General features: G+C 39.2%; 2 protein-coding genes across 2 annotated transcripts; one reads left to right on the forward strand and one right to left on the reverse strand.

The window, feature by feature from the left end:
- Positions 1-1,687: 1,687 nt before the first annotated feature.
- LOC136264968 (uncharacterized) lies at positions 1,688-3,238 on the forward strand. Its single transcript, XM_066059732.1, has one exon. The coding sequence runs from the start codon at positions 1,688-1,690 to the stop codon at positions 3,236-3,238; it is 1,551 nt and encodes a 516-aa protein (XP_065915804.1).
- A 14,738-nt stretch (positions 3,239-17,976) lies between these two features.
- On the reverse strand, positions 17,977-23,427 carry LOC136264969 (uncharacterized). The gene has a single exon (XM_066059733.1). It carries the CDS (start codon positions 23,425-23,427, stop codon positions 17,977-17,979), a length of 5,451 nt encoding a protein of 1,816 aa, XP_065915805.1.
- Positions 23,428-24,792: the final 1,365 nt, after the last annotated feature.

A 24,792-nucleotide genomic window follows, 5' to 3' on the forward strand; every position in this document is an offset into this window, starting at 1 on the left:
TGTACTTTAGCTACTACCTTAAATGAAATGGCTAAGTCTTGCGATTTCAAGGAAATCTTGAGGCTGCTTTTGTGGTCTGTTACAAACTTCTCAGAATTATGAGTGTGGCCAATAGTGTACTTTAGCAGCTACCTTAAATGAAATGGCTAAGTCTTGTGATTTCAAGGAAATCTTGTGGCTGCTTTTGTGGTCTGTTACAAACTTCTCAGAATTATGAATGTGGCCAATATAGTGTACTTTAGCTACTACCTTAAATGAAATGGCTAAGTCTTGTGATTTCAAGGAAATCTTGAGGCTGCTTTTGTGGTCTGTTACAAACTTCTCAGAATTATGAGTGTGGCCAATAGTGTACTTTAGCTACTACCTTAAATGAAATGGCTAAGTCTTGTGATTTCAAGGAAATCAATTACTATATGCCTGATCACAAATAGTAGTCAGACTTATTTTGCTGATGAAAGCTCTGACTACTAAACTAGCTAAGCTACTACCACACAATCAAGACTGATGGTGATGACTTGAGTGAAACAGAAACAAATGTTGTTGACAATAAAATGACATGACCACTAGTCCACTAATGTAAAGATTTTACACAAGCAAACCATGCATAGGCACATCTGAAAAGGGCCAAGGGGACTTTGCCTCACTCTACCTTTGATATATAGGATGATATTGACACCAAAACGGGCAGGGAATTATTCACAGTGTATTAAAGTACTGAAAACCATTGGGCAAATAGAAGACAAGCAACAGTTTAATGCTAAAGGACAAGAACCATTGTCACAAGACAAATGCAAATATTCTATATAACCAACAAAGGTGCTCCCAATGCAAGATACAAATACGTATAAATATATACCAACACAAACACACATACAACACAGGACATACAAACAATGTATCAACTTCTCCAGTGGCCCAGCAAGTCTCATGATGCAATGTCTGCATGGTGTCTTCTCCATTAAAGAACAAAACTTTTCTCATATCCGAATGACACCACTAACAGCAGCAAACTGGTATCCATAATTTACCACAGTAACACTCTCGTACCTAAAGTACACCATTTCCTGACAATAATATATATTCCTATATTGTAAATGTACCACTGTATTGCACCTTACAGGTCAAGACAATCCTCATTTACTACCCTGTAACTCTGTAACCTTTAATTTGTATCCAGTTACTTCAGCAAGTTTCACAACTTTCACATACCTTGCTCATAATATAAATATATCCACATTTTGACCAATGTAAAAATGGTGAGCCATATCATGATAAAATATAGCTAACACTCTAATGAGGCACCAACAGTTACAACTGTGGTTACTAGCTATGTGGTTCAGTTTTAAACTGTAGTACTTCTGATCAAGCATGATCTGAAACCTACACTGATAAAGATCCAATGGGCAAAAATTTAAAGTCATTTCATAGATCTGCTGACTTCTTTGTGTTTCCACATCGCAGATTACACTGCATGATGTGGGTATACATATGTAGATTCTGCGAATTCATGGTGACCTGTACATGCATGTCTTCCAAGAAAAGTTGCATCATTATGTGGGTATTCATGTATTCTGGCTGATATAAAAAGCCTATTCTATGTCTCATCTGAATACATTTCTGCTTCTCAGTTGACTGAAGGAACTCAATAGGTCATAGCAGTCTAATATTAGTCATCACTTTGCAGCTAATGGAAACGGCACACAAAATTCTAGAATTTTTTCGTGGATCCCAGCCAGCACATCACTCTTACAAGTTGCTTCTAATTGGAGAAACTGGCTCAGGGAAGACATCATTTCTCAACCTTATTTGCAACTGTGCTGCCATAGAAGCTGCTGGCAAAGAAATAGATGATATTGGGTTAACAAATGTTCGTACATTTCATGATGTTGCTCTTGAAAACCCAAAATCAAAACAAATGGAGAGTAAAACATTTGGTGCTAAGATGTACAACACAAAGTTGTCAGGTTTAGATGTAGGAGTAATTGATACCCCTGGCTTCAATGATTCACGAGGATTTGACCAAGATGAACAGAACACAAAAGTTATTATCCAGTCACTTAAAGCAGTAGAACACATCAACTGTGTTTGTTTAGTAATTAATGGTCGAAATTCTCGTATTAGTGCACAACTAAAATACGTTTTTACTGCTATAACATCAATTTTGCCAAAAACAGTTGTAAACAATATAATAGTAGTCTTCACTAACACTGTTGATGAAACGGAGTTGAACTTTGATGTTGACATGCTGCGACAGTACTTTGGGAAAAAAATCCCAGAGCAAAATATTTTTTACGTTGAAAATCCTTGTTGCAAACTTGAAAAGGTAAGAGCAAAGAGTCAAACAAAGCCAATATCTGCTACTGCAGCTAAAAGCGTGGCTGGATCATTTCAAATCACTGCCAGTGTTTTAAAAGAAATGCATGACACTATAAAAGATTTTCAAAAAATACACACTGTAGAATTTGTTAGTCTATATGATAAAAAACAGGCTATTGAGTTGAAAGTTGTCACCATTCTTACAAAATATACTGAACAACGTCAATTGGTCGTCAGCATTGAATCAGAAAAAGAAAAGGCCAAGGTTGCATTACAAAAAGAGCAACTTCATGCTGATTACAGATCTGAGCAGCAAATTGAAAGATGTAAAGTTGTTGAAATGCCAGAAAAACGTCATAATACATTATGTGGAGCAGCAGGCTGTTATTCAAATTGTCATATTCCATGCCACCTTGACAAGACTTTTGATAAAGAGCCATTACGAAAATGCCGTGCCATGAATGGTACAGAAAACTGTAAGGAATGTGGCCACTGCTATAATTTACACTACCACCAGAATGCTAAATTTGAGTATGAAACTTACACTAAGGAATTTATTGATGAAAACATGAGAAGTGAATTTATAAAAGCTACAGACATGAAACAAAGAGCTGAATGTTTAATGGAAAATCTTGAGCAATCTTTAAGACAAGTAGAACTAGTTCAACAATCTCTAACTGAAGAATTATATCGGGTCATAAGTGAATTTCAAAAGTATAGCATGAATCATAACTATGCATTACTCCTTCACTGTCAAATTGAGGTTATTGAATTTGCAATAAAAAGCGAGAGAGGTAATCGATCTGGTCTTTTAAAGACAAAGGAGCGACTTGTCCAACAGCTTGAAATTGTAAAAAGAGCTATGCCTCGCACATATGGCAAAGCGCATACCAAACCTACCACTTATGGATACTATTCCTAACACTTTATATAGTGCACATGTACACACATACATATTTTGTAATTTTATTTTAAATGATTGATGGTTTAATTTTATGATTGCATATTATTCAGATACAGACCGTCGTGCAACAAATCTTGAGCTGAAAGTCAGCTGAATAATACAATGGTTGCATGTGCATGCAGTGAAGTATAGCAGCAGCAGCAGCAGCAGTAGCAGCAGCAGAGTTATATGATGTGTTGCATGTACATGCAACACATCAAACACATCAGATGGTGACTGTCATGTTGAAATAAAGAACTGCTTATTAGGCTATAATTGCATTAGTTAAAGTGCTAGTGGTTCTACTGACTTTGTATTAAAGACATGGAGTTATCATTACTGGTAAAAATGACCGATTTTATAGTAGCATATAATTATTATAATGTATATAGATGCCTCAATACTTGTGTTAATGGAATGTGTGAGTAGGTAAATCATGCTATATTCTGCTGTAGTTGGTATACCATGGTTGTGACGGATTTTGCTGATATATACACCCAAACCCCAAGGGCCGCAGGCAAGGGTGTGTATATCAGCAAAATCCTGATGCAGTCATGGTATAAGTGATATAGTCTATATATCACTCAAGGCACACTCACCTGATAGGTGAAAAGAACTACATGAGCACTCACTCCATTTGTTTTATACACTAGCATCTGATGCATGATCGATTGTGGTTTCAATAGCATGGGCAAATAGCTCTCAGAATGTTATTCCTGCATATTTACTTTGTATACTGAGTGAATTGCATGATATCATTTATGAACAACTCTTAACTAAACTCACTACATGTGTAACTATACTGTGTAGAGCTGTTATGTTCTGTGTATGTGCCTAGCCAGTAACTTGATGTTTTTTGAATGAGTAGCTATATATAGCCCTTCAGTACAAAGTTTAATGTTTAACTTTTTATCTCCACTTAGAGCAGGTATCAGTAGTAGTGTAAGCTTAGACTTATTGGTGGTTTTCTAACATCTGTACTAATTTAACATGTGCTAGTCAATCTTATCAGTAACTTTCAGGCTCTTGTCAGTGCCCATTCATGTTGTTGCTCAAAATGTTTGTGATATATGTATATATGTGCTCAGCAATATGAGAGCAAAGATTTCCTTAATCTTGAAGGCTTGGCCACTTGATGACTGTTGCAGTTGCACTTTCATAAGGTTAAAACTCTCTCTCATAATCAACTCACGTCTATAATATTGGTATATATAGCAGTACACAATTCAGTGATCCACTATATTTAAAAACAAAGCTACCTAAATTTCATTTATAATATCCTTTCCCATGTTATTAACTCTTGCCAGAATATATTTTATAGTTATACAAGGGACAAAGCTGCCCAGAGAAATTAGGGGGCCCAGTTAAACAGGGGCCCCAGGGGCAAGGAAGGGTTCCACTCTGAATCACAACTTCAGCCTAACAAAGACCCAAAAAAGAAAGGTCATTACATGCTGACAATGACAATAGCTTCTCCCCACCAATCGTATCTCCTTATTTATAACTTGCTACACTACCTCTCTGAAGAATACTGTGACTACTCTATAGACAGTGTTGGGCAAGTTACTTTGTAAAAGTAATTAGTTACATATTACATAATTATTACTTGCAACTGAACTATTTAGTTACAGTTACATATTACCCATAAAATAAAGTAACTATAATAATATTACATATTATATTACTTTGTGTCCACAGCCTTAAGCTGTCACGTGTGAAACTACCACCTTATCACGTGACATGATTGCGTTGTTGGACAATGTGCAAATCTTGGTTATAAGTAAGAAGCTGGTGAATAAGCTTCATTCAGTAGGCTTCATTACTTCGTTGTGGCTAGGCGTTACTCAGCGGATTACTAACGAGATTAGTAACTTCGTTACTTGTAGTAATAATATTACGTAATATTAAATTCGTTACAGTAACTATATTACTTAGGTAGGGTCCGCAAACCAAAAAATCTATACCTTCAAATCGACTTACAGACTATATAGTCATGTGTAGGAGTAGGTCTAATCAAGAAAACACTAGAGCGGCAGAAAATTTTGTCCATGTCTTCTAGCGAAAATAACGCGAAATACCTTGAATTCGATCGATTTTTCGCCGTCGTAATTTACAATGTCATTCTTTTGGTCCAAAACTCTCTCTCAAGCTTTGAGAAGTTGTCCACTCTTACTTTGGAGTATAGGTAGTTTAATATAATTAATTAATATTTGGTAGTGGCGTCGCGCGCATCGTCGATCGGGGAAAAAAAAGACGTTTCGTGATCTGGAGCAGAGCAGACTTGCAGGAAATACTGCAACATTTACTGCAGTGATCACCTCCAAGTCAAGTACCTGTGTGCCGAATATGGTGTGGATTGAAGTTTGTTGACCATCTGGCTGAGACCAGCCTCGCCTGATTTAGCAAAAATTCCTCCGCGATCCAACAAATATTGCAGTCTCGTGCACATAAGCACCTTTAAGTGTGTTGAATTATGGAAATGATTACTCAGTACAAGCACAAACTTCCAGCGAAGGCTAGATTACGAACACTTTATTCAATTACGGCATGCGAAACGCGATTTATTGCACAAAACCAAGGCTCTCGTAACCAATATGTAATTTTACAAAAATATTGTGAAATATACTTGACAACTACTCTGAGTACAGTTAAATAAACATGTTTGTGATTGTTAATTAATTTCAGTGACATTATGTATAAAAAAACAATTTCTGACTGTTCTATGGGAATATCTGACTGCTCTATTGGAGAGTTTCCTTCATGCAAGTTATACATATTATAGCTATGTAGCGTTGGTATAAATTGACCTATATAATTAATTTTAATGCTGGCATATTGCATGCTATAGTAAAATCATTGTGCCTTTTTCTGAAAATCTTCTTCCTCATATATACTCAACATGGTTAAAGGTATAGTCTAGACATAACATATAGCATTTTCATTTTGATATGCAATTTACTATTTGGTATGTATAATACTGATCCTATACTTATGCATGATGGGGGCAGTATTAGCAACAATTATAGTAACTATCAAAAGCAGAAACCAAGGGTTTGCTCCAATTCCATAGTTGATGGTAGGGAAGAGTGGCTCTGCTGACTACTGTGAGGATATGTAAAATAAAATCAAAAGTTGAGATATACGCCTAAAAGCAATCTACAAGACAACAGTTTAATGTACGTACATATTTGTATATCCTATCTGTGTGGGCCACTCTTATACATTCCATGTAATGTTCCAAGCTACTAAAATTCTACCACAAAAACTTCAAAATCAGGACCCATGCAGTGCAGGACAAATTTTCAACTATTTGAATTTTGTGAACAGATCTATATTAGTATGACAAAGTCATTGTGATAATTACTCTAAATTCAGTGACATGTGACTACATGCTCTTATTAAATGTTGATCTAATCCATTATAACTATGTCAATTTTAAGTTCCAGTAAATCATCCAATGGGCATCTCATATAACAATTAAAATCAAAATTTCTTCCAAATCACAAATAACTAAACTTCATTTTTAGAGATTTTGTGTCATGGAAGTAACACTATGTTTTTAATGTCTTGCACAGGATAGACATGATTGAGACTGAATAAGTTGTAATTGGTACTTTGGTACAAAATTAGCTACCAGGAAACATCACGGCTTTGTATGATAGTTTTCCATGCAGATGTGATTTCAAGGCAATGAAAAACTTGTCTGGGGAGCATACCATTTGACCTTGCATGCTACTGCATCTGAGTATCACATAAAAATAGATGATCAGATAATTATAAGCTCTAATTTAACTATCAAAAATTTAGGTGTGCATGATTATAACTATGCTGCATGACCTGCATAGCTATAGCTATATAAATCTGGCCATGCACTCAAGCTAGACCTCTGGACTCCATCCTTGCTACAGGAATGATTATCTTACTGTCCTCACAGTGATTTATAATCATATCAAGTCAGTAACATTATGCTGAATTCCGTGAACTTTCATTACAAGAATTTTAGTTTTGCACCGGAAATAAATTGCATTATCGGCTAACTGTAAAATTTTCCGTCAGTAATCAAGCCATTGCTGTTAGTTTATACTTGCTCTGAGCAATCATTTCCATACTTCAGCACACCTAAAGGTGTTAATTAGCACGAAACTGCAGTATTTGTTGGATCGTGGAGGAAATTTTCGCTAAATCGGGCGAGGCTGAGACGGTCTCAGCCAGATGGTCAACAAACTTCAATCCACACCATATTCGGCACACAGGTACTTGACTTGGAGGTGATCACTGCAGTAAATGTTGCAGTATTTCCTGTAAGTCTACTGTGCTCCAGATCACGAAGCGTGTTTTTTTCCCGATCGGCGATGCGCGCGACGCCACTACCAAATATTAATTAATTATATTAAACTACCTATACTCCAAAGTAAGAGTGGACAACTTCTCAAAGCTTGAGAGAGAGTTTTGGCTCAAAAGAATAACATTGTAAATTACGACGGCGAAAAATCGATCGAATTCAAGGTATTTCGCGTTATTTTCGCTAGAAGACATGGACGAAATTTGCTGCCACTCTAGTGTTTTCTTGATTAGACCTACCCCTACACATGACGTGACTATAGTTTGTAAGTCGATTTGAAGATATCAATTTTTTGGTTTGCGGATCCTAACTTAGGTAACGCGTTACATTTGTAAGTAAAGTATCTTGAGTTATATTACCTGTTTTTATAGCGTATTTCGTTATATTACTTAGTTACCACAAAAGTAATAATATTACGTAACGCGTTACTCCCAACACTGTCTATAGAGTATATCAATCTTTTAAACAGGTCCGGGCATCCTGGGGCCCCTTTCAGGCTGGGGCCCGGGGCAAAATTCTTTCCCTCCACCATCCGACTTTGGAACACCCTCCCAGAACATATTGTTACATCACCAGACTTCGACAAATTCAAAGCACTTTTAGAAAATTACTTATTTAACTAATCACTTGCATGTTTACATGTACCACACTGTTAAAAAGCCTGAGTGCATTTCATACCAAAAATGTATGCATTTCATACTGAGCTCGTACACTAGAAGGGTATGAAACTAATCTGTGTGCATTGCATGCTTAAAATGTTAGCATATCACACGAATATGGTCATTATGGTGGTATGAACCGCATTATTGTAATTGTGTTGCATGTATTTTGGGCAAATCTGAGCATACCAGCAGGGCTGATTGCTCAGTAATAATAATAATAATAATAATGAAATAAAACATACCTGTGAGCATATCGTGACACAATGGTGACGTCATATCCACAGGAATAAGCACCTCTTATCTGGAACATTTATGAATAGGCGCTTGCAAGAGCGCCAGCATCAGGGTGTGGGAGAGAAATACTCGAAGGAGTAAGGCTTAGTTAGAGACTGAAGGATCATAAAGAAACAAGTTGACTGAATTGCACGCGGACTGGTATAGTAACAGGGTGAGTTTTTAGTATTCGATATCTGTGTAGAGAAAATCTATGGTAAAACCATAGATAAAAGGGATAGGAAACGCAAGCGATTTCCGGTTTGATTTCCGTTACGCGTGACTTGAAAGGACAAGACAGTTTTGTGCTCAAGCATGGGAATCAGTGTTCTAAGCAGTGTAAATAGTAGGCTGTTGATATTTAGCCGGTCATTGCAATTTTAAAAAAACTTAGAAGAAATCGTGACGCAAAAAGGTTTAAGAAACGAAGAAAAAAAGTGTGTCGTGACCTAGACTCGAACTCACACATTCAGGTTTACAGTACCAACGCTTTACCACTGTACCACCGGTGCTTGCTGGCTACTCCTTTTGTTTTTGTACTATTTAATGTTACAAATATAAAATACTATATAGTCTAACTATACCAGTGAAAAAGAAACCAAAGCTGAACCCGACCCTAACCCTAACGCTAACCTGACGTTTGCCTGTTAAACGTAATGATGACTTTCACTGCCTGTGTGAAGGTAAGTTTTTGGGTGAGTTCGAGGCGAGCTAGGGTTGGCCCGGCTTCGCCGGGACGCTCGCTCCAACCCTAGCTCGCCTCGAACTCACCCAAAAACTTACCTTCATACAACTAGTGTGTTTGATACTAGAGTTATAGGTAGGGTCCGCAACGTGAAATTTCGACCTCTGAGAATCAACTACCAAACTACCCACAAATGCTAGGCTAGGTACCACTTAGAAAATGCCAGATTGGCGTTATTTTTCATTAATGTCTTGTCGTGTAAATCGGTGAAAATGCTTACAAATTACGAGATTTTTTGCTATATCTTCAAGGAAATGTCTTTTAAAGCTACAATACGCACTCTCAATCTTTCTTACTAACTGTACTCTAAACTAAAACCATCAGTGGCTGCATTTTCTGGAGCAATTTCCAGCCGCAGCATCGCGAAAATGAAATTTCGGACTCAAAAAACGTTTCGATGCCATTGGAGCACACAGTAGCGATGCCAAAGTAACCCTCCCAAGTCAAACTGGTCTGGCATGGGTCCAACTACTACCACACCAAATATTATCGAACTCCAAAATTGTTTGCCATCTGGCTGAGCTCGACGGCTGTCAAAAATTCGTCAAAAATACCGATTTTATTAACTGACGGGAACTTTTGCTAGCCAGATGTGCTAGTTTACTTCTCAAAAGCTTGCTAGACCCATAGCCAGTAGCTTTCATTTATAGGGTTGGTCTGGCAGCTCTTCTAGCGACCTCAAAAACTGCCAAATGCCGCTATCCACGAATTTTGCCGATATCGATCAATTTACAATGCGTTAAAGAAATCTTGCACATCAAACATGATGCTTTTCCTCTCTAAAGTCATGTCGCATCCTTGTTTAGTTATATTCGTCCATAGGATGGCACTGGCGGCCTTCTTATCGAGGCCAAAATCCATCAAAATGCCCATCTCACCATTTGTCATCAGTTTTAGGAAGTTTTACAAGTCAAACATGCTGGTTTGCCTCTCTACATCTTTACTGGATGTTTCAATCACCTTCGTCTGTGTAGGCACCTTTCTTCAGTCTCTTGAAAATGTCAGAGCACGCCAATTGGGCAAAACCATCAACACTACTTACTGCTTATTTTGTTTCATTGATTCCACGAAAATACAGCAGAAATATTACATAACCCAACTGGAGTTAGTCTAGTTTTAAACATCCACCCTTCGGAACTCTACAAGAATGAAAACTTCAATTGTGGTTTTTGATAATCGGAATTTGCATTTCGGTAATCATTTGTATAAACCTGTAGAGTACAATATTTAGAGCTAGACTAACTCCATTTCCGTTCTATTACATTTCTGCTGGTTTTCCTGTCATTTTTCGTGGAACCAATGAAACAAAATAAGCATTAACTTGTATTGATGGTTGCGCCAAATTGGCATGCTGACGTTTTCAAGAGACTGAAGAAAGGTGCCTACACAGGCGAAGGTGATTGAATGGTCTAGCAAGGATGTAGAGAGGTAAACCAGCATGTTTGACATGTAAAACTTCCTAAAACTGATGACAAATGGTGAGATGGGCATTTTGATGGATTTTGGCCTCGATAAGAGAGCCTCCAGTGCCACCATGCCACCCCATGGACGAATATAACTAAACAAGGATGTAACATGACTTTAGAGAGGCAAAGCATCATGTTTGATGTGCAAGATTTCTTTACCACATTGTGAATTGGTCGATATCGGCAAAATTCATAGATAGCGGCATTTGGCAGTTTTTGAGGTCGCTAGAAGAGCTGCCAGACCAACCCTATGAATGAAAGCTACTGGTTATGGGTCTAGCAAGCTTTTGAGAAGTAAACTAACACATCTGGCTAGCAAAAGTTCCCGTCAGTGAATAAAATTGGTATTTCGACGAATTTTTGACAGCCGTCGAGCTCAGCCAGATGGCAAACAATTTTGGAATTCGATGATATTTGGTGTGGTAGTAGTTGGACCCATGCCAGACCAGTTTGACCTGGGAGGGTTACTTTGGCATTGCTACTGTGTGCTCCAATGGCATCGAAACTTATTTCGAGTCCGAAAATTCATTTTCGCGATGCTGCGGCTGGAAATTGCTCCAGAAAACACAGCCACTGATGGTTTTAGTTTAGAGTACAGTTAGTAAGAAAGGTTGAGAGTGCATATTGTAGCTTTAAAAGACATTTCCTTGAAGATATAGCAAAAAATCTCGTAATTTGTAAGTATATTCGCCGATTTGCACGACAAGACATTAATGAAAAATAACGCCAATCTGGCATTTTCTAAGTGGTACCTAGCCTAGCATTTGTGGGTGGTTTGGTAGTTGATTCTTGGAGGTCGAAATTTCACGTTGATATATGTTTCCCCGGGTAACGTGTTTCCCACACACATATCCCTAGGGATCCGTGTTTCCCCGCACACATATCACTAACTCGCTAGCGACCTACAAGTCACAGTGATATGTGTTTCCCCGGGTAATATGTTTCCCCTTTATAAAGTCATGTGCAACGTACGTAGTGTTAGCATAGGGCGCACATGCACTTTTAATAATCATAGCTAGCCATACCTATACAACTAGATAAATACTATAAGTATACATGTTGATGGAGGAAATTAAGCTATTCACTGGTATTCAACTATAACTGCTAAACTGTGCTGTGATTTGGCTATGTAGCTATAGCATCAGTTTAATAAAACAGTAGCTACAAGTACCTGTATACAATAAAATACTATCTCTAGCTATATACAGCTTTGGAGGCTACTATCTTAATGGTGTCTCATTGGATTCAGTTAATTGTCATAAGGACTTGGGTATTATATTTGATGCGAATTTAAAGTTCCACCAACACGCTTCTGAAGTAGCTATGAAAGCGAACAGGGTATTGGTTTGTATGAAAAGAAGCTTTATCGATTTTAATGAATTTGTACTATCACGGTTGTACAAATCAATGGTTCGACCAATATTAGAATACGGAAATGTAATTTGGGGACCCCATTATGTATTAGATCAACGTAAACTTGAGGGTGTGCAACGGCGTGCTACAAAACTAGTACCATCTTTAAGAGACAAGTCTTACATAGATCGACTGACATCAATGAATTTACCATCTCTTTTGTACAGGCACAGACGTGGTGACTTAATATTTCTTTTCAAGATGTTGAACAATTACTTCAATCTGGATCACTCCAACTTTTTTACTTTCTCCCACAATATACAAACTAGAGGTCACGCATATAAATTACTTAAGCCCCCTGCCCACATTTCATGTCGGGTCAACTATTTTGGTACTAGAGTAATTAATGATTGGAACAATCTTACGAGTGATATTGTAGGAAATTCTTTATTAAATAATTTTAAATCAGCTATAGATAATTACTTTTATGACTATAGATTTATTAATTATATTCATAGTTAATTTATGTTCATTGCATCTAATTTATGTATGTATATGTATGTAATTGAATGGGTGTACAGGCTTCTAAGTCTCAACCCAAATCAAATCATAATCATAATCATATAGAGTAAATCATGTGGTTGCAGCTATGCATAACTAATCAATGTAGCTACAGCTTTGGCATGCAGTCAGTCATTATCTACCCCCTTGCCGGTTCTATCTGGGGTTCCCCAAGGGAGTATTTTGGGACTCCTATACACTTCATTATTTACATGAATGATTTACCATCTTGTGTTACCATCAGTAAAACTTTACTATTCATTGACGACACCAAGATTCATAATACTGTTAGATATTTCACTGTTTCAAAATGATTTAGACTCAGCAACTTTGTGGAGTACGAGATAGAATATGTTCTTTAATCCAAAAAAGAGTGTCCACCTATATTTATTATTATTATTATTATTATTATTGCTTTATGGTGTAAACACACCAAAGGTCTGTTGGTAACATGTACCAACAGCCGCGAAAGTACATTACATTACATTACTTATTTACCTACTTACTTACTTACTTATATACACACATACATACAGATTCTACAAGTAGTTCAGGTTTGAGGTGGGTGGACGTGACTGGTGGCATCTTGAGCAAGGACAGAGATAGTGCAATGAGCAATTGTTGTTATCTTCAAAGTTAGTTATAAAATGATCCCAGAGAAAAGTTTTTAGTTTTGATTTTAGCAGAGGAAACGTTAGATCCAAGTTAAGGATAGGCATGGCATTCCAGAGAGTTGGTAATCTATGGAAATAAGAATGTCTAGATACGTTATTTAAATGATGAGGGATGATCAATTTGTTGCTGGTGCCGGATCTAGTATTAGCTGAGCTGAAGTTGATATGATCATGAATATTGAACTGTTTAGATTGTACCTTGATTGATTTGATTGCAAATAATATATCTTGTAACTCGAACAGGTACATCAGAGGAAGGATCCTTAGTTTTACTAGACGGGTTTTGTAACTACTGGTGTAGTCATTTAATAGATACTTAGTGGCACGGCGCTGGATTTGCTCGAGAGTTAAAATGTCTTTCATCAGGTGTGGACGCCATAGTTGGGTGCAATAGAGCAGCTGAGATCGAACCATTGAAATATATAATGTGACCAATGTAGAAGTAGAATGGGTAGAAGCAATAGTACGACGTATTAGTCCCAATACCTTGTATGCACGAGCAGAGATTGATTTGTAGTGTTTGTCCCAACTTAGATTCTCAGATAATATGAGCCCTAAGTCCTTGTGTGAGTCATTATGTGGTATAGTAATTTCCGAAATGGTGTAGGTGGTTTCTAACTTGCATTTAAATGATAAATGTACGAATTTTTTTAGATTAAAATTCAGATCTGTCTCTCTGGACCAAGTAAATAAAGCGATGATATCTTCTTGCAGAGCGATGTAGTCGTTATTAACACTTTACAGTGACCAGCACTGAAGGTCTACAACAACATGTGCTGCAGCCTTAGGATTACCTAACCTAGTTTCAAGGACTTAGACTTAATGACTTATACAGTAGCTGGAAAGGTGTAACAGAAAAGGGGCCAAAGTAAGGAAAAAAATCCCTCCAACCCCAGGAATCGAACTGCAGGTCACCCAATGTCTAGTCGGGGCCGCACTCAGTCTTCCTCCAGGAGGGATGGATTTTCTTCCTTAATCCTAAGGTATTTATTATTAACACTTTACAGTGACCAGCACTGAAGGTCTACAACAACATGTGCTGCAGCCTTAGGATTACCTAACCTAGTTTCAAGGACTTAGACTTTATATTAATGCAAAAGTCATCACTATAATTACAAAATAGCTGACACACAGGTTTTAACAAATAGTTCACATAAAAATCTCGGTATTATAATATCATCAGACCTATCTGGGGATCAACACTACAAAAACATAATCCCTAAGACCTACAGAATGCTAGAACTGCTCCATCGCAGCTTTAGCAAGCATCAAACAGTGACAGCCAAGAGAACTTTGTATATTTCCTTAGTGAGATCGCAAGTTATATACTGTTCAGTGATTTGGAAACCTAACCATATCAAGCAGGGGCGGATCCAGGGGGGGGGGGCTTTGGCCCCCCTTCATATTTAGGCTTTACTTGATCAATATGCTGAAAATTATAATGAAATTTTGTCTTAGCATAATTATATGATCACTAATAATACAAATACTCATAGAACCACCTTATAAACATCTTTCCAAGGTATTATCAGTGGATTTATGCTAAAGTTTATGCGACAAGGACCTGGATCAGCATTGAAGGTGTACAAGATCGAGATACTCTAATAGAGCAGTCAGCTAACTACTCTAATAGAACATTCACTGGAAACATGTAGTTGGTTCTGTTATGAAATTTTTCCAAATCTGCCTGCACCTATACATACAATGAAGTGCATTGGTCTGTTTAAAGGGCTTCATTCATTCACTTGTGTAGTTAATATGTGAGACAATACTTAATTCAGGTACACAATTTCCATTGAAAATGCTGCAGATTCAAACTTGTATTGTTCAAATTTCAAAATTTTCCACTTTCAACATTATTCTAGCATGCACCTATTCAGTGTTGTGCAATTGTGGGAGGGGTGCATCATGTACTTGGTTGTCTGTACCTACCCAAACTTTTCCATTAGCAAAATACTTCAGAGAGCCATACCTATAATCTAAAGGCAGTTGTCATGAAGCCGAGTAGTTCTAGCTATTCGATGCGGCGCTTCAGTTCTCAATACTCAGTTTAGCACACTCAATTGCAGACTAAATTTTGCACACAGATAGAGTATTTATACAAGCTGTAGTGCTAAGGTCAGCAAAAGGTCAACTACACAAGCTTACAAAGAGAGTTAATTACCTGTACAAAACTAGAACAATAAAGAGACAGAGATATGTCAAAACAACCTACTGATAACTTACAAAAATAACAACAAAGACAGGATTAGGTAAAAACACCTGGCTAATTACACTAATAAGCTACAAAAAGTAATTATGTATGCATACAAAGAGATAATTAATGTTAATTAAGTATGAAGTCATAGCTGTTTACAGCCTGCTTCTTCACAGCAGTACATATAATCTACAAGCAGAAAATATTATGAATTTTATGTGGGAATGTCTCCAAATTGCAGTATTTTAGCATCTATTTTTCAAAATTTCCTGGGGGGGCATGCCCCCAGACCCCCTAGTTCCAACACTCTACCCAAGAGATTAGTACCTTGAGTTAGTCCCCCTTTTATAAATCCTATATCCGCCCCTGTCAAGGACATCACACTTATTGAGCAGGTCCAGAGAAGAGCAACAAAGTTTATTTTAAATGACTATAGTTCTGATTATTAGTATAGCTAGCTAGTATAATTATTGTATTAGCTTATATAGTAGCTATATAGCTAGTTAGCTAACTATAGCTAAATACATGCAATATGCGTGGTGTCTATTAGCTAGATAGCAATATATCTACTGAATGGTTGGATCGCGTACTGTTTGCAACTAGCCATATAGACCTTGGAGTTACTGCACGATGGCTATATCTGAGTGGGAAACACGGATCCCTGGTGATATATGTGCGGGGAAACACGAATCCCTAGGGATATGTGTGTGCGGTGAAATATTTTAAAAATCGCTACGGGAAACACATCACTGACAGCTTTTGGTGGGAAACACGGATCCCTAGTGATATGTGTGCGGGGAAACACGGATCCCTAGGGATATGTGTGCGGGAAACATGTTACCCGGGGAAACATATATAATAATAATAATTAACTTTACAGTGTACATATACCTATATACATACAAGTTGCAGATGTTGGTATGATAGAATTGGGACATATGGCAGCACACTGATGGTCCACTGACATCCTGTGTCAGTGGCCGGAAGCTAAATTGTAGTAGTGATTAGCTACAAAGTTTACTTACTAGTCTAAGATTACTTGAAGGGGGGGGAATTAACAGTTAAAGGGAGTTGAAGTTAGGTTGGTGAGGGATCTTTGAACACTTTGAGCATGGACATAGAAATGAAAAAGAGCAGGTGTTGTTGGAGGTGAAATTGGCAGTGAAAGATTCCACAGATAATCTAAGAGTTTAGCCTTTATCTTGAGTAGGTTGTCCTGGTAGTTGATAACCGGAAGGGCATTCCAGATGCGAGGAAGCCGGTTAAAATAAAAGTTACTAGTGGAATTGTCAGGTGATCTTGTTTGGAGTAGCTTGTTTCCAGAAGCTAGACGTGTGTGACCAGTTGCAAATTTAATGAAATTGATGTCAAATCCATTGTGGGGGTTGTGGAGATTTTTAAGAAAGAACATCACATCATTTACATCAAGAATGTACATTAGGGGTAGCATATGGAGATTAATAAGACGAGACTTGTAGTCAGTAGAGTAATCATTTAGAATGTATTTAGTTGCACGCCTCTGAACACGTTCGAGTTGCTGAATGTGCTTAATTAGGTGGGGTTTCCAGATGACCGACCAGTAGAAAAACTGGGATCTAACAAGAGAGGTATATAGTCGAGATTTGGCTTGGACATAATTTTGTATGGAGAAAGATCTTCTTAGAAGTCCAAGTACCTGATAGGATTTGGAGATAATGTGGTTATAGTGAGCATCCCATGACAGGTCGCTTGATAACATAATTCCTAGATCTTTGTATGTATCAACACAAGAAATCTGGGAGGTGCCGATATTGTAAGATGTTGGAGATTTCCTTTTAAAAGATAGCAGAAAGATTTTTGATAGACCGAATAGAAGATTCCCCAAAAGTTTAAATTATTTAAGTCTTCTTGAAGTTTAAGTGAATCTAGTGGTAAGGAGATAGTTTTGATGCATTTGGTGTCGTCTGCAAATAGAAACAATAGACAAAATTTAATGATGTCCGGAATATCATTAACATATATGAGAAATAGAAGTGGGCCAAGTATACTTCCCTGTGGGATTCCGGATAGAACTGGGAGAAAGTGAGACAAAGAGTTGTTAATCTTCACACACTGATAACGATTAAGTAGGTGTGATTCAAACCATGACCAAAGCTTGCCAGAAATTCCAAGTGATCGAAGTTTGAATAACAGTTCCTTGTGGGGGACACTGTCAAAAGCCTTTTTGAAGTCAAGATAGACTACATCAGTTTGGTCATTAGTATCATGGCTGATCCACGTTACAGCAGATTCACAACAGCGGCAAGCAGGAGGGCCGACGATTGAACAGATAAAGGACAACGTGTCACACACTACTCATCGCGTACGAAAGACATGGCATACAGAGACACATTACAGTATACGCATGCGCATAACCTAAGGCCTAAAATACAATAAGGAAATACAATAATGAATATACTATAAAGTCAGTTCATGACATCCTCCGGGCCACGCAAGATCTGGGCCCAATCTGAGACTTGTGCTCTAGCCTTAACTGCTGCTGACCGTTGAGGTCGTGAGGGCAATTGGGGTTCAGTATCATGAGGTACCGGTGTATCTGGAGTACTGTCATCCAATATATCTTGAGAGTCTGGCGTTTCTGTTTCTACATTCACTTCCAATGGATAAAGTTTGATGATAGGTCTATTCGTAATTCCATTTACAGTGCGAATAACAGCTGATCTTACTGCATTATCATGCCCTCGCTGTAGTTCCTTCACCACTGCCAATTGCCATTTCAATCTAGGAACATCATCATGTACAATGACTATATCGCCAACCTTGATTCTTTCCTTGTTTGTACCATTATTGACAGTGTGAGTTTCTCTGAGAGATGTCAGGTATTCCCTCTTCCATCGATTCCAGAAATGTTGGATTATTAGTGCCTGGGCCTTTGCTTTCTTGCTGAGAGTGTTGTGTAACTTAGAGCCAACTTCTTGGTAGTTCTCGTCAATCACTTCATCTTTGGCAGCGAGAGAGTGTGGCACAGTGTCAATAATCCTTCCATAGAGGAGATGGGAGGGCGTTAAGGGCTCTGGTTCATCTAAATCCGAACTAACATACGTCAGAGGTCGATTGTTGAGGTGAGCTTCAATTTCTACAACGATTGTTTGCAAGCTTGGTAGAGTAACGTAAGCACGACCAAGAGCTTTCTTGAGAACATTCTTTGTTAGTCCAATGAGGCGTTCCCAGTATCCACCATACCAGGGTGCACGACAAGGGATGAACTTCCATTCTACTCCCTGTCTTCCTAAGCCTTCCTGTATGGTCCTGGATTCAAACAATGCTCTTAAATCCTCAGCGGCCGACATGAAGGTAGAAGCATTGTCAGACACAACAAGTTTTGGCAGGGACTTTCGGCTTGCAAATCGTCTGAAGGCTTGTAAAAATGTCTCTTCAGAGAGGTCAGTAACTACCTCTAGGTGCACTGCTCTACTACTTGCACAAGTGAACAAGCATATGTACACCTTAGATTCTCCTCCGGATGTTCGAACATACAGTGCTCCCGTAAAATCTATTCCGGTGACTGTGAATGGGTTCATCATCTGCAACCTGTGCTTAGGAAGTGGAGGTGGGCTTGGAGCCTTGTAATGACTTCCAGACAATTTGTTACAAGTAACGCAGTGTCTCAAGATACTTCTCACATGTCGCCTGGCTGCTGGTAGCCAATACATTTGTCTAAGGTATGTCACAGTGCTATTTGTGCCACTGTGGAAATGCCTTTGATGAATATCTTGAATGATGAGTTCAGTGAGCCAGTGCTTCTGTGGCAACAGATAAGGGAACTTCACTTGTTGAGATACTGGGGCGTTATGTATCCTTCCCCCACAGCAGATAATGCCTTCGTTGTTTAGGTGAAGGCGTAGTTGACGTATTAGTGGCAAGCGAGATGCTTTGGACTGGAGATTGGCAATTTCATTACAGAAGGAATGTTGTTGGACAGACTTGATCAACAATACCTGTGCATAGCTGAGTTCAGTTGGAGTTAGATGTCCAGACAACTTTGGTAATGTTCGCTTAATGTTGGTTATGAAACGCAGTACGTAGGCTGTAATTCTAAGAAGTTTTGTCAGCTTGCTATATCTGGTGATGTCAATGATCTGGCCAAGTCCAGGCTTGAGAGTAGCAGGTGCATCTGTAGCTGGGAGAGTTGGTTCGACTTCTTCATCATTGGTTTGGACATGGAGGACAGTGGTTGGAGACCATGTAGGCCAGTTAGATTGTGATGGTAACCAAGGTGGACCATGGGACCATAATGTTGATGACTGTAACTGGGTTGAAGAGATTCCTCGGGTTAGGAGATCTGCAGCATTATCATCCGTATGACAATAACCCCATACAGAAGTAGGAAATAAGAGGCAAATTTCTCTGACTCGATTGGCTACAAATGGCTTGAGCTGTTTCTTGCTAAAGATCCAATGCAGTGTGATTTGGCTGTCACTCCAAAGCTTGATCTTGATGGAGTCTAACTGGGGTTGTAGTGTAGAGTGAATGAATTCTGCAAGCTGCGCAGCTGTGACAGCTGCCTTCAATTCAAGTCGAGGTAGTGTTGTGGTCTTCAGTGGTGAGACTCGTGATTTCGCCATAACAAAGTCAACTTGTCCTGCACTTTGCAGGTACGCTACAGCTCCATACGCTTTTGTACTCGCGTCAGCGAACACATGTAGGTAAACAGACTTGTTTGAAGACATGACAGAATACCTACGTGCCATTACCACACTTGCTGATTGTTCGACATCTGCTGCAACTTGAAACCATCTGTTGTTGAAGTCATCATCCAGGGGTTCGTCCCAGTTCACTTGCTTACGCCATAGTTCTTGTATCAGTAATTTAGCTCGTATGACTATTGGAGAGAGCCACCCAAGTGGGTCATATTGCTTTGATGCTGCTTGTAATATGTTGCGTTTGGTCATGACAGTGTTGTCATTTGTAAGTCGACGTTGTGAGAGTGCTAGAGTATCTGTGCAGGTGTTCCACTTCAGACCAAGAACACTAACTGTTGTGTCAGTGTCAAGTACTCCATCAGTTTGTGCTGTTGCTTGTAACTTGGGGCTATTGGATGCCCATGAACGCAAGTTGAAATGTGCAGTGGCCATGATGGATCTGGCATCAGTGTAGTAGCTTAAAATCTCTTCTTCTGTTTGGCATCCCGAGATTACATTGTCAACATATAGGTTGCGTTTAATGTCAGATGAAACTGGAGACTCGTACAGATCAAGATGACGGTGTAGAGTTGCACTTAACATGAACGGGGAGCTTGTGGACCCAAACAAGACTACCTTAAATCTGTATGTGGTGAACTGGCTCTCTGGATCATTAAGGTTTGATAACCACAGAAATCTTGTGTAGTCTCTGTCCTGTTCGTCAAGTTTAACGTGGAGAAAAGCCTTTTCAATGTCGGTTGACAAGGCATACCGGTGTAAACGAAAGCGTAACAGTATCGCACACACATCAATTAAGGGTGTGTCACCAACCAATAGGCAATCATTGAGACTAGCATACTTTGGCGATTGACGACAACTGCAGTTGTATACAATTCTCACCGGAGTTGTAGAGGAATTCTTGTACACCGGATGGTGCGGTATGTAATGAACTCCAGTGGTGGGTTGGTCACTCTCAGTAGGTGCACGCTCAATGAATTGACGTTGTTCTTGTTCAGTGATGATGTTACCGTAAAGCTGAAGCATAGTTGGATGGTATCCAAGCTTTCTAGCAAGTGCACGTGTTTGCCGTTCACAGATTGCCCGATTAGAAGGGAGGAAAGGATGGTTTGGTCTCCATGGGAAACGAACTACATAGTATCCATCCTTGTCATGTGATATATGGTCCCTCTGATACATTGCCATGAATGGTTCAGGTGATATGTCAGTAGAATGTTCCACAGGTGTGGGAGTGTCTGAGCTAGTGTCAGGAGATGAATCAGTACAATCACAAAACTCGAGATTAACTGCTAGAGTTGTGTAAGCATGAGTGACATGGGGTTCTGATTGCCTAGGAAGTGGCCCTGAAAGTAGATATCCAAGCTTGGATTCCATGGCAGTTGGACCCGTACCCCTGACAATGTGATTGCCCATGATCTCCCAATAATGGTTAACACCAATTAACAATGAAATCTGAAATTTTTGTGTAAAGCCAATAGGATGGGCCAACTTCAAGTCCCGCAAATAAGGAAGGCTGTGTAAAGTTGAGTTAACAAAGTTTTGAACAGGTGCTGCTATCTGGGGTACAACTAAAGCTGAAATTGCGATGTCACCAACATTGGTTTCGAGCATGAACCTGATTGTGTCAACCTGGTACTTAGAGGTAGTTTCACCACCAAAGCATGATATACTCAAGTTTTCTCTATGGTGGGGGCGCAAGTCCAACTTATCAGCTAAAGTCTGTGTTACAAAGGACCGTTGAGCCCCTTCATCAAACAATATATTTGCGGATACCCTGTGGTTGTCAGCTCTAACAAACGCTACAGCGGTTTTCAAAAGACAGGCTGGACTAGAATCTCGGTTGCCAATCAGGGGCTGTGTAGCTGTAGTAAGGCCAGCAACTGGCTGAGTTGGAACAAAACTCTGTGATGTTGGATTCAACGTACTTGGCAATGTCTGAGAGGATTGTGGGGGCTGTGGATTGTTCTGTGTGGTAGGGTTTGTTTGGGTTGCACTAGGTGTGCTTTCCATTCCACACAAGCTACTGTGGTGCTTCTTATGACATCCCCTGCACCTATTCTTTGAGTTGCAATTAACAGCCTTGTGGTTTCCCAAACAATTAAAGCACAGCCGTTCCTTCTTCACTATATCCAATCGCACCTTTACATCAGTTACCACATTACAGTACACAGCACTATGTTGTCCCTTACAATACACACATATTGGTTTTGCACTCACTGATCTCTTCTCGCCTGTTGAGTGTCCTTTTCGCACACCCATGAAAAAGGATCCAGTGACACTGGATTGACTATGATCATCACGACTTTCCTGACCAGATTCTAGAATAGTAATCTCTCGTTCAATTCCAGTACGAAGTTCATCAATATCCCACTGATCTGAGGTGTGATTCCGAGTGAGATTCCTGATTACAACTGGTGGCAGTTTCCCTAAAATCAGAGAGACTAACAAATCTCCATAGGTGTCCTTGCTCTTCCCCAATGATTCCAAACCTCTTATGTGGCTTTCGACAGTGTCATACAAGTGCCTTAGACTAGATGCAGTATTGGAAGTGTCGGGTAAATTCAATAACGCTTTCATGTGTGCATTTATGATTTTCTGTTTCTTTCCGAATCTGGCTTCCAGTAGAGAGATGGACTGTTCATAATTGGCACTGGTCAAAGTAAATCCGCTGACAGTTCTGGATGCTTCACCCTCTAGTAATGATCGCAAGTAGTTAAATTTCTCAATGCCTGTGAGTTTGGGGTTTGAGTGGACAGCTGATTGGAAGGAGTCCCAAAATGTTTGCCATACAAGCGGGTCTCCAGAAAACTTCGGCAAGTCGAGCTTGGGTAATCGACTGGCGGGTGCAGATTGAACTATGGACTCTCTTGATGCAGAGTTAAGGGGAGTGACTGGTGAGACAGCTGTGGTATTGTTCTTCTCTAAATATCGCTTCAAACGTGTCAACTTCTCTATTAAGGTGTCTTGGATTTCTATGGTCTCAAAGGTGTCTCGTTCTGAATCATCAGCTCCTTCAATCATGGACTGTATTTTCACATCGAGTTGCTGCAATGATTCAGCCTTGCGGTTCAACTGGTCAATGTATGACATAACTAAACTAATAGTGTCTTCAGTAGCGGGTTGCGTCAGGTCTAGTTCTTCTATCTTGCCATAGATGCGCGTTAAGTGTGCGCGGTACGCTTTGCGGGATCCCTTTAACTTGTCCATTCCCTCCATCCTGGTTTGCTGTAATAAAACACCAGAAAAGAAATGTTTACCAGTGAATTGGCTTGCCTTGACAGGTACCGTTATTCACTGCCACGGTACCACGACGTCTGCGGGGCGGGTTACAAAACAGCAAACCAATCCTGGTCACAGCACCAAATATCGTGGCTGATCCACGTTACAGCAGATTCACAACAGCGGCAAGCAGGAGGGCCGACGATTGAACGGATAAAGGACAACGTGTCACACACTACTCATCGCGTACGAAAGACATGGCATACAGAGACACATTACAGTATACGCATGCGCATAACCTAAGGCCTAAAATACAATAAGGAAATACAATAATGAATATACTATAAAGTCAGTTCATGACAATTAGTACTATGTATGGTGTTCAACATGAGAAGCAACTGTTGCACTATGGATCGATTTTTTAAGAAGCCAAACTGCTGAGGTGAGAGAAAACTTGAAATGTAAGAAATGGTTTTGTTGTAAACTAGTTGTTCTAATACCTTAGATGTTATACAGAGTAGAGAAATTGGACGATAGTTAGTAACTTGAGTCTTGTCACCAGATTTATGTACAGGAACAATCGTGTGTATGCGCCATTCATAAGGTATGGAGCAACTATTTAAACTGATTGTAAACAAATGGTGCAATGGCTTAGTATATATCACTGTGACAGCGGACCCTATTATAGGTGACACTTCCCAACAAACGACCGGCTAAATAAATATTTGAACCGTGACCGGTGACTGGCTAAATATCCACTTCGTAAATGGCTTAGTAACCCAACAGACTGCAGCAAGTATTTAGGCCTTTGTGAGAGATTTTGGCGAGAGAATTCAAACCGTAGATTTTGTAACAAAGCATATCGCATTAACCGTAATTGTTACACGTTGTCATGCTTTCGCTCATAGTACCTTCATGCCTCGTACATACCGCTTTTTTTATATCCGGTTCCACTTTCGAATCTTGTGGTAAGCTAGGCGTGTCACCAACACCTTACCTGACTTTATCATTTCAGCACCAACAGTTGCAACCTTCAAGCTGCGCTTGGATAATTTTTGGAAGCAATCTAGATATCTGCACCTTCAAAGGTCTGCAGCCTAGCCTGGCAAGTTAGCTTGCCTGGGCATCTACAAGCCCATTATTATACAACCAAGTACTAAGAATAATACGAAACGCGGTTAAAATTACGTCATAAATAAATAAATAATTAATAATTAATGTTTGAGAAAACTACGAGGCCTAGAGACATGAACTAACCGGGGATAGATTCGCCTGTGAATGAAGGCACAAACGTATAATCGTTGCTCCTGTTTGTGCTGATGACTTGACCATACGTGTAATTCTATATAACGCCCAGTACCA

This window comes from Dysidea avara, chromosome 8 (assembly GCF_963678975.1).
Source record: "Dysidea avara chromosome 8, odDysAvar1.4, whole genome shotgun sequence".
In the NCBI taxonomy this organism is placed as follows: domain Eukaryota; kingdom Metazoa; phylum Porifera; class Demospongiae; order Dictyoceratida; family Dysideidae; genus Dysidea; species Dysidea avara.